The sequence below is a fragment of the Thrips palmi genome, unplaced genomic scaffold (genome assembly GCF_012932325.1).
Source record: "Thrips palmi isolate BJ-2018 unplaced genomic scaffold, TpBJ-2018v1 HiC_scaffold_15, whole genome shotgun sequence".
Lineage (NCBI taxonomy): Eukaryota > Metazoa > Arthropoda > Insecta > Thysanoptera > Thripidae > Thrips > Thrips palmi.
The window spans coordinates 9,504,008-9,514,891 of record NW_023144624.1 but is presented as its reverse complement, the minus strand read 5'-3'; the positions used below and the strand labels follow the sequence as shown (position 1 = coordinate 9,514,891).

The 10,884-nt window shown below is 39.3% G+C and overlaps 2 protein-coding genes across 3 annotated transcripts; one reads left to right on the top strand and one right to left on the bottom strand.

Annotated features, from left to right (window-relative positions):
- Positions 1 to 343: 343 nt before the first annotated feature.
- LOC117641772 lies at positions 344 to 5,856 on the bottom strand. Its single transcript, XM_034379388.1, has 11 exons — positions 5,710 to 5,856; positions 4,479 to 4,849; positions 4,344 to 4,403; positions 2,561 to 4,255; positions 2,264 to 2,471; positions 2,011 to 2,181; positions 1,791 to 1,924; positions 1,580 to 1,713; positions 917 to 1,069; positions 681 to 829; positions 344 to 606 (listed from the first exon to the last, which is right to left on the bottom strand). The coding sequence occupies exons 2-11, from the start codon at positions 4,840 to 4,842 to the stop codon at positions 399 to 401; spliced, it is 3,276 nt and encodes a 1,091-aa protein (XP_034235279.1). The 5' UTR covers positions 4,843 to 4,849; positions 5,710 to 5,856; the 3' UTR covers positions 344 to 398.
- Positions 5,857 to 6,002: 146 nt separating this feature from the next.
- LOC117641775 lies at positions 6,003 to 10,189 on the top strand. 2 transcript variants are annotated; one of them, XM_034379396.1, is made up of 7 exons: positions 6,003 to 6,234; positions 6,759 to 6,914; positions 7,000 to 7,217; positions 7,298 to 7,372; positions 7,448 to 7,594; positions 7,684 to 7,798; positions 7,880 to 10,189. In XM_034379396.1, exons 2-7 carry the CDS (start codon positions 6,890 to 6,892, stop codon positions 8,029 to 8,031), a joined length of 732 nt encoding a protein of 243 aa, XP_034235287.1. In that variant the 5' UTR covers positions 6,003 to 6,234; positions 6,759 to 6,889; the 3' UTR covers positions 8,032 to 10,189. The 2 variants fall into 2 exon arrangements, with proteins under 2 accessions (XP_034235287.1, XP_034235286.1); XM_034379395.1 differs by having other exon boundaries at positions 7,295 to 7,372.
- The last annotated feature ends 695 nt before the right edge of the window (positions 10,190 to 10,884 follow it).

The following is a 10,884-nucleotide window of genomic DNA, read 5'->3' as shown; positions in this document are numbered from 1 at the left end:
CAACATAATCACGTCTAAATCTAGGCGCGCCACGCCGCTTGTTGCTCTCCCCTGAAAGACGAACGCGTCGGCGCCCCTGGGGACATACTGCAAGGTTTGAAGAAGTACCTTCTCTAAGAGAAGTCGAACTGGAGCTCACTTCCCTTCGCGTGTGGCAGCTTCCTCAGCCGAGGCGCACAGAGGGTAGGCCACTCATAGGACGCTACGGTCTGTCTCTGTACTTCTAACAGGGGAGTCTTCCACCCATTACTTGAGCTAATTTTAAAAATGAACGATTAATTAAATGTCCGTTCACCTAATTTGAGTATTTTTCAGAAAATGGTGGGTGAAAACAGACATCAACTGAACAAAATTCACTGGTAGTTTATTCACATGATTGAGCAGCGCAAGAGAGAACGTTACTTATTACAAAAAAGGGGACAATTTACAAATGAGACCACATCACTGAACATTAAAACAGTATCTTTCATTTCATTAAGTGTATCTAAGGCACTGGTATGAACTTTGCTTGTCCTATTCTTATAGCGAACCATCGTACAGAATTTATCAAGAAGGTAATGAAGCCATGCTATGTTGGTCTTGGGAGTGAAACCATCCCATTTGTTCCTGGAATTAGGGATTACATTAGGGAGTTCCGCAATCAAAGTATGATTATGAATTGTTTCCAAGCATTAACTTACCCACAATAATCTTTCATCATCCTATATATATCAAACTGATAATCTCCTTGAGCAGTGAACAGGGTTTCATCCTGAGAGAGATCGTAGTACACAGCACTTCTTGTGTCAGGATTGTTGATTCTACTGAGTGTAAAATCTATTATTGAAACCTGCAGATTTACAACAGGTTAGAGAAAATAAAATTCAAAATGAAATGTGAAGAAGTAACCACAAAGAGCGTTGGCTTAATGAAGTACCTCGACACCCTTTGAGAGAACACTCCGAGCCTCTCCATTCAGCACAAAATCGACTGCCTTAGTTTTTGTACTAGCTAAAAGCACATTGCCCCAATGAAGGTCACGGTGTTCAAAATTTAAAGCGTTCTCCCCAACAGCTACTGTAAGTGCAATCTAGACAGAAAAAATAAACAAAACAAAACGGAAGTGTTATGTACTGAGCTTTGCAAGGATTGAGGACAGAGTATTGTTACTGAGCTACATAGATAATTCATAATCAATAAAGGACAACACATCATCTGTGCTATTACATCTTTTAATAATCATATAATTGGTGTTCATTAATAACAGATAGAAAAAAATGCTGAAAGAAGCAACTTGAAGACTCACTGCCTCTCTGGACGAGTGTGTGTCTAGTCATGGTTTCAAAATCAACATGCACTAGGACACCACTCGTCAAGAGCAACAGCTAAAAACACGTATGGAGTTGGTGAAACAGTTGACGCCATGATCCTTGGTCAAGGTGACATGATGAATGGTTCAAAGCTTTATGCTCACATCCCTAGACGAGTGAGAGTCTAGTCATGAGTGGGCAACATGAGCCAGAAACTCACTCGCCGAGGGAGAGGAACCGACGGAGAAGCGTGGCTGGAAAAGTAAAATTTGGCAATGAGTGTATCTCACCTGTTTAAAAGCGGCAAGTCCTTGGTCAGCAGAGCTAAATACAAAGCTTTCCAAATCTTTACCACCATGGCGGAGTTCCAAAACAATGAACAGCTGATCTTCTTGGAACATGTCTGGACAGTCATTTTCAGAGCCTGGTAGGAATTACATACAAAATATAGAAAAGAAAGTAAGAAAAGACGACACCTGAAATTAATCTTATTAAAATCACCTTTGGTATCATTATAGCTATGCCACAAATCTTGAAGCCAAGCTGGGTAAGACCCCTGCACACAACGAATAGCTTGAACTTCATTAAATGTCCAAGTAGCATTGCAAGTGCCTTTCCTAAGGTCACTCAGTTCCCTGTTTTATTAAAAAAAATGTTCATTATACCCACTGGCAAAGAATCAAAACAATGATATACAAACTAAGCTTTGTCCTGAACTTACTGAGCAATACAAACTTCAGAGAATATTTCCTTGAATGTTTTCTGTGGCTCCCCATTGACTTCCATTTTACCTTCAATAGGTATTATTTTAATAACTGATACAGGGTTTCCAGAATACAGGAATACTTCCCCGTAAACACCCTCTCCAATTTTTTGGCACTGTTCTTTCATACTGAAAATAATAACTATTAATATGAAGTACATATTTAACTACGTCCAGTGTTCAAGGAAGTGGCGAAGGTCGACCCACTGACCTACTAGGATAACAATCAAGGAATGGAAGGGGCTCTTCCTGCCCACATCTGCTCAAGACTTCATAACTTGTAACATTGTCAGTTCGAGATGATGCTTCACAGATAATGACAGAATCATCTTCGTCGGAGTGGGTAAAATCCTTGCGCTGTGATTCGTTTGTGTGACAAGAACTGACACTACCCTCGAAATCTTCAAGAATGACTTCTTCTGTAAACCATATCGCACTTGAAAGTCATGCAGATTCAAGACAGCAAAACACCAAAACCTCATCCACCACAAAAAAAAGAAATGCTCACCTCTATTTGGCTGTAACTGCATGAGGGAGTTGACAGAGGATTCCCAGAGTTTTCCTTTACTTTTACCTTCAAGGGATTTTCTACTGCTAGGCTCATCTAAACTGTTTCTGAATTTGGTTAAAATAGATAGAGACCTACGCCAGTGCTTGCCTGGTTTCAAGACAACTGGCTCTGGTGTAGTACTGCGTCTCTCATCTGGTCTAGCACATGACAATCCAACAAATGACTCGCAATTAGCTTCTGGGATCAAACTTCCTGATGGACTACATATCGCTGTAGAGCTAAATTCAGAATTATCTTTTTCTACATTATCACACCGAGTCAATGTTATCTTGCAATCAAAAGGCACACGAGGATCTATCTCTGACTTATAATTACAAACATCATTAGTTTTGTGAGGTACAAGCACGGGGCAACTGCTAGAATCCATAGTCTCAACTGAAAATGGGGTCCCAACAAACTGTTCAGCATCACATCTATGTAGCAGCACCTCACATTGCTTCAAAGGTATAATATTTGGTGAGGCTTGATGACAGGAAGAAATGACATCATTCTGACATGAAATGTTTTGGGAAATGTTGAAGTCTTCAGTCCTGTTGTGGGAGTTGGATGAGTCCATAGGCGAGGTATCAACACACAAGACAGGCTGTCCCGTCAAGTCACACCTAGATAGCATGACTACACAGTCTTTAATTGAAGGGTCAGAAGTGTTGCTGGAAACTATTTCTTCCCCTTCCTCTGAACAAATTTCTCTTCGTAATGAAGATGTCTTTACGTCATCAACAATGGCATCATGACCAGACATGTCACTGTCAGCATACCCCGTAATATCAACATGTGAGATACCATCATTTTCATCTACAACAATCAAACTTGGGGTATCAATTTGTTTGGACACTGATCTGTTACATTTGGAGTCCTCACCCGGCGACAACGCGCTATTTCCAGAAAGATTACCACACTTTTCAGGAAAATCTTGAAAGCTACGACTGATATTTGAAGCACTTGCTGTAGCCTGCTCACAGGACATACCACATTCATGTGCGCCATCCCCAAACTCATCAGAAGCAACGCAAATTTGGGTATCAGTCGGCTTCTTACATTCAGAGTCTTGGCATCCATTTACTGAAGACATTGAGCAGTTCCCAGAGAGATTGACGCCACATTCAACGTGATTGGCAAGAGAGCTGTTGCTGACAGGCAGAATGTTTGCCATACTCTGCTCAGGGGAACTTGGATGGTCCTCACTCGAAGCTTTATCAGGCGCAATGAGGTTCTGATTCTCCTCCAGCTCACAAGATGCAAACATGTCCACACTGACATTTGCAGCACTCCTCACCGATGCAGACTCATTCAGCATAAATGCAGCATCACCTGGCGAGAGCCTGCAGCTTAAAGGGGATTCAAAATGTTTGCCAATCATATTTCCAACAGGTGTGCTTGTTAAGTTAATAGGAAGTATCGGAGACAAGGCTTCAAGCTGCTTCTTTGTTCGTTTTGAAAGCATAGGAGTGGTGGTCTCATACGATTCCTTACAAACATTCTTATGTTGTCGACCAGCGTTCTGAATAACATTTCGCATTGTAAAGAAGCTGTCCTCCCCCTTCGCTTCCTTCCTTAGCTTGACTGCACCCTCTTCATCTTTGGTAAAGAAGCTATCCTCCACTGATTTCTTTAATTTCTTTCTCCCTCTTCCTATCAAGCAAAGAAAATCTCAACACTTAAGTAACAAGGTGGATACTAAAGAAATTCTAGCACATAAAAATACAATAGAATACTTTACCTTCAGATACCTTCCTAGTCTTCACAACTGATTTAAAATTTCTATTAGTCTGTTTCTTTCCTACAAAAACGAAATTAGGATAATATTCAATAAGTACGGGAACATGAGTGTAAGCAGCACGCAGCATCAAATTACCTAAAGTTTTCTTCGGTGACAGCCTCCTAAATTCAAATTCATCAGAATCATTTGAAGACGTGGAAGAGTCAGAAAATTTGGGTGGAGAAGGTAAGCTTTGAGTAGGTCCTTCCTTGAGAAGTCTATCAAAGGTCGAATCAGCATCATCAGAGAGCCCCAAGGAATAGAAAGGCTTCTTCACAGTCTCTTTCTTCTTCAATTTCGGTCTCCGTTTTTCTACCAGCAATGCTTTGGTCTCTTTAATGTTTTCGATATTTAGGGATTCGAACACATCATCATTTTCTGCATCTTCCTCAAACAAAAATTTTGGCAAGCGGCCACGTTTTTTCTTCTTAACACCATAAGTGTTCAGTACTGGAGGCATTGTGCACCTGAGGGGAAAGAATGCTGAAAGTTAGTTTTATTATTTTTAACTGCTATTCCTTACATTCAGACACCGCAAAAGCAATGCGGACTGATGGGCTTTTGAAGACCATGACATAGCTCATAATGATGCCACCCCATACCCCAACAAAAAGAGGGGAAGCTACAGGGTCAAATTTAGAGCGATGTGATATAAACTGAAGGAAATAAGCTACTTTACTCTTGAAAAAAACCATGACATACAGAATATCTAAGTTAAGGACAGGGCTAATTGGAGGACCCCCTACCCTTTCCCCTCTCCCGCGACAATGCACGAGCAAACCTGTTGAATGTACGCAAACTGAAGCGGTCAGTTGCGCTCACAAATATCTAAGCCCCGATTCCGCGCGGCTAGAATCAAGTTGCTTTCGAACAGAACCCTCCGAACCATTTCTCAAAGACATACTGCAGTCAGCGGCAAACGGGAGTGACGCCGACGCGACGCCCCAAGCCACAACGCCGCCAAACAAAACGACGCGACACGGCAGTGCGACACCGACCAACAGAATGTTGGTACAGAACGACACAAAGAGCACACGAGGGCCGTCTTATCAGCGACCGCAGCGACTAGACCAACTATTTCGTCTCGTCTCGCTTTCGGATCCCACCCCTCTGCCCCTAGTTTCCTCCATCCAGGCCTAAACTGAACCAAATCGTTCCCAAAGGAGCCGATAGCCCTGCCGCCCGCCCGTCCACTTGCAACGAGGTTTATCTCTCACGGAATTCTGATCCCGCGTTCTGATATTCGCGAACAAAATCGGTCGGATGGGTGCACGAACTGATCGAGTAAGATAAAGAAAAGTGAAGCGAAGGACAAACGTTTACTTACCGTGAATCTGTAGACGCCGAAGCTGACCTGACGCTGACGCTTGTCGCTGTGTGCTTGTGCTTGTGGTGCTGTGACGGTGTGACGGTGGTGGGTGACGCGCTGTTGCGTCCTCGCCTCCGTTCCGTTTATCTGCAGCTGCGATGAAACAAAGGGAAAATAAACTTTGGTTTTACTGGGTCCAAGTGACCTATGATTCGGTGAGAAAAGTAGGAAACTCAGACTCATAGAGCTTAGGTAGAATATGATCGGCCAAATTCAAATCTTTCCGAGTCTTTATCTTGAAATTTTTCGTAGTTTGTGTTGTTGGGTTGGCAGTACTATCCTTGCATCGATAGTGTCTTGTTCGTTTTCTGCTGCTACTACTGGAGTCAACTGATATAGTTCTTTATGCCTATTTTCTGTTCTGCTGTGCTTTGACGTCGAAAATGTCCTAAATTCGTTAAAATTTGATGACAAATCTCCTCCAACAGCGGTTATTGGACATAAATGAAGAGAAAATAGCTTAGTAGCTTCGCCATCTGAAAGGTGAGCTGAATGTAATCTCCTTCTTACGGATTCTAGAATGTGTTATTATTGCCTAGCTCATTTTTTGTGGCACATTTAGGTATGTTTTTCTTTTAAACTCCATCAGCAATTTATCGGAATGACGGAGGTGTTCACTATAAATAATGCTATCCATTTTCATCATGTTCTAACCTTTTTGTTGAGAATGCATTGCAGCCATTTCTTTAACTGTTGCTATTTTTTAAATCCCCAAACAATCATGTTTATGAATAAACAATCAATCTTTTTGTTTGAACATGAAGCTATAGAAGTTTTTATTTTATTCTGCTTTTGTTGTGTGGCTTTCATGTTTGTTTTTTTGTTTGACATTTAAAACTGCTGTATTGGCTTTTTTCTTCTTATCTGAAAATTGCACGCATATACTGCTTTTCATCTCCATGTTTAAAATTCTGATCTAGTGCTTATTGTCCTACCAAGTCTAGTTACCCTACCTTGGTTGCTAACCTTGAAAGTTCCCACTAATGTCTCGTAACTCTTTTCTGCAGGATGCAATTCATGCTTTTCTAATTTCTCTCCCAAATGGGCTTTGACACAAGATTAATCAAGATGGCATTCCCCTCCTCTCTGCAAATTGCATTCTTTTGTGATAACTGTGCTGCTGCATCTCTTTAGAGAAATGGATAACAACTATCTTGGTTCAGGTGAGGAGTCAGTTATAGATTAATTACCAGAATATTAAAAGTCTATTTAACAAGCTATGTTTAATTCTTACTGTTTATTCGACAGGCTTTGGACCTGGCCCTCAGTCAGGTCCAATAACTATTGTCCATGCAGTGCCCAGAGTCCCATCTACCCTGTCAGTTAGCGGTGTTGACGTGGGTGTGTTGTCGAATTCATCAGCCCATGCCCTGTCTACCCTTACACTTACTCCTGGACGCACTCGAGACATTGACCAAGATATGGAAGCTCTTCGAATATCCCGACAGGACAACCCATTTCTTCAGGTAATTTCAACCTCTAACTTCGGTTGAGAGAACATACATTAAACTTTACTTCAATCTCTGTTGTCTTCTTCTATCAGCAGGTACTTGCTAGCCGTGAAAGTCTTGCAGACAGCTTAGAAGAATCAGAATCGGATGATATAAACCTCATGAATCAGGTACTATGTTACGTCCTAGCTCTTGAAAGTTACAATCTAATTACTAATTACTAATAATAAATACCTTACTTTCAGGATTTTCCATCAGATTCAGATCCAGATCCTTTTACTTTGCCTGAAATTCATGAGCATATGATCAGGTCTCCCCCTCCAACATCATGGCCTCGATCACCAAATTATAAAGCTTTTCGATTTCCGGGCAGTGATGATGAGTCTAGTCAGGTAATTATTTTATCATTTTCAAAGACCTCTTACATTTTAAAATTCTTTTCCTGTTTCATTTGTGTATTTATAAAATTTCATTTTTATAGGACCATGGAAGTGCAAGAAAATCTCCAAGCAGAATGGCTTCACCCCGCCAGCCCAGAGGTGCTTTAGTATTAGAAGAGATGGCTCGGGAGTTGTTGCGGAGCCCTGCATCTCAGGGTAACTTTTCATCTTCATTTGGTTGTTAAGTCTGCAACAAATTTTGATGTTTTTTTTTTAATTTAAATATCCTTGTTGCAGAACGTACAGGAAGTGGAGGCAGTGGCTTCTCTCTTCTAAGCCCTGCCCCAATGCGCTCGCTGTCTGAGGTGCGCCGTCTGCATAGCAAAAGTGGAGATGACAACGAAAGGCTGGTATCACCTGAGGCTGATGGAAACATCTGTGTTAATTAAGTCTATTTAGATTGGAATAGCAATTAAGTACTACAAAGTCTTCAATGTTCTGTCACTTGAAGTAAGGAAAGTTTAACCCCCTTCAGACTGTAATTGTATGTTAGTGGCATAGAGCCATAGGTGTCAAGTCATCCCTTTTGGCATATGCGTTTTTGTAGAATACCAGTCTTATGTGCTCAATTTAAAAACAAGAAAAAAGAAGTTTTATCCCTGGGCTTTTGGTAATTGTAACTATAGTAATATGTGTAAGTTGAATTAACAACAGTCTTTAAAGTAGCACAATCGATAACAATTTGAGCAATTTTGAAGGTGAGATGATGATGATTATAATGATGTTCGAACCTGATAGCATGTCAAAGCCTTTACACAGAAAATTATACTGTCCAAAGAATTGTAGCTACAGGCCTCTGTCTGCATGCATAAGTTAAGCTGTATTAGTAAGTATTAGTCTTAGCAATCGGAGTGAAATAACTGTCATTTCATTGAAAGTGATTCCTAGACAATGTCTGCCTTCTGCGCCTTGGCAGACTTGGTCCAAGAAATTTCTTTCCAATGACCTCAACAAACAAATCTCTCAAACTTTGTCACTCTACATCTATTTAACCTCAGAAACTGCATGTTGAGGAATGATATCAATATCAGAGGTTTACTCCTCACTTTTCTACTTTCAGCTTTTCTTACGTTCTTGTGCATGTAAAGTTCCATTTAAAAAAATACATATTTATCATAAATTATTTCTTCAAATATTTATGGCGAGAGCTTTAACATACAGTGTTCATGTTTATAGTTTATTATTCTTGCCTGGCTTGAGTTATATTCACCAATATGGTGTGATGAAACATTCTAGTCATTTTGCACCTCTCACTTTGTGCTTGTTGCATTGACTCTTGTTTATCCGCAGTGGTTACTGCTAATTTTAATGTACAAAAATGCCAAAGTTTTTATGTAATTTTCTTTTTATGACTTTTTGATTTGATTTTGTTTATCCTGCAAAGTTTTTAATTTTGTTTTCTCTAATTTTTCCTCTGTCTCTCTTCAAAACTTTACTTGAATTATTTTTCTCTCCGGTCTTCTCTTTCTCATTTTCTGACAGCCCTAGCTCTGGAGTTAGGGGGCTGTGTTGTTCAAGTCAAGTTGAACTTGATTCCAATAAGAAAGGCTGGCCCTCTCCCATTATTAAAAGATTTATCTTGACTAACATTCCTCATCCTTGACAAATACTTAGAAAGTTGTAATTTTATTGTTAGTTTTTCTCAATTTGAGCATGGTATTACACTGGCTTCCTAAAAACATTCCTCACTCCTTTTTTACACCAGTATTTAGTTCTTATCTCAATTTCCATCACCTTTTCTTGTATACTGACTATGCAAGACCTTATGAAAATTTATTCCTGCTTTGTGGCATTTTCTACTTTATTTGATCTCTCACATTGTCTGAAAAAAAAAAAACCTGTTTATTAAGATTTTTAATGACATTTTTATTGCTCTGATTTTGTTTCTTCAGAATGGCACAAGTTTTTTTGTAATTTGAAAAGGTTTTGCTGGGACATGTTACGTGAATGAGTCATTCTGTAACACAGTTGTATTTTGTACACATTTTATTTGATGAAAAGAAGGAATGTTTCTTTTTTCTTTCTTGGTTGTTCTGTTGTTTATTTTTTAAGTTTTGGGTTTTTTGTTCCTTATTTCTTATTTTATTCCTCCCTTTCTTGGGGTTGAAAAGTCAAGTTTGAATGCTTAGTCGGAGGTTTCAAGTACTAATTCAGATGCATCAGATCTTAACAGATTGATCAATATCTATCTATCTTTAATCTAGCAATTCCATGCAAGAAATATTCAAGAACTGATGCATGTGCATTAGTTTGCAGCTTTTCTTGATGACAAAGATATTGTGGTTTGTGCATTCATACCTTGAAATCTTATTGTGCCTATCAAGTGTGACAGTAATGGAAAATATGTATCCAACGTTAATTTTTCCTCCTAGTCATCATAGTCAGTTTGGAAAGAGCAGCTGATACCAGTCTGTTGTCTTTTTGTCAAGTTTGCGTTTGTGATATTTTTGTGTTAAGTGTGTTAAGCTTTGAAACAGAAATTGAGTCTTCATCATGTTTATTGTTATTGAACTGGATTCAAAATTAATAAAATTGACTAAATATTCATGTTAGCGTTTTGTTGAATTATGGTTTTACGCTTCACAATTTAGCTTGAGATATGTGATACCTGCAACACCAAGACATTTTGTAGCTACCGTAAGCTTTGAATTATATTTAAGTGTTTTTGTTTCGTTTGTCAGTCTCCCTTTTCGATTAATGCATCTTTCCTTGTTTACTTCAACAATTGCATTTGTTCTGACAGCATCTTTATATAAGTTTCTGTAAGTCTAACTTAAGTCATTACATTTTCCATTCCACCTTCTGTTTTAGGTCTGAACAGAGAATATTGGATTTGACGTACCGGTATTGTGTGTGTGTGTATGTGTGTGGTTTACATTCCTGTTCAAGTCCTCATATAAATATACTATACTGTCCTAAAGCACTTGGGCATCTTCCTACTGAAAAGTGTATGTCCTTCTGTTTTCATATTTATTTTTTTATAGAAGGCTGAGCTCTAAGAAAATGTGTATTGTCCTATTCTATCCACTGATTCCATATGCCACATGATGAACTCTACAGGGTACGTGGATGTGGAATAGTGACCATTTGGATTTATGACACCAAAGGAAAAACTGCCATTTTCCTTTAGTTTGTGCCTTAAAGGGAAAGTGGCAGTGTGTGAATGTTATAGGGCTGGATCCCTCTGATTCCTCTGAAAAGAGAAGATTTTAAAACAAATATGCCTTTTAAGGAATGTCGTT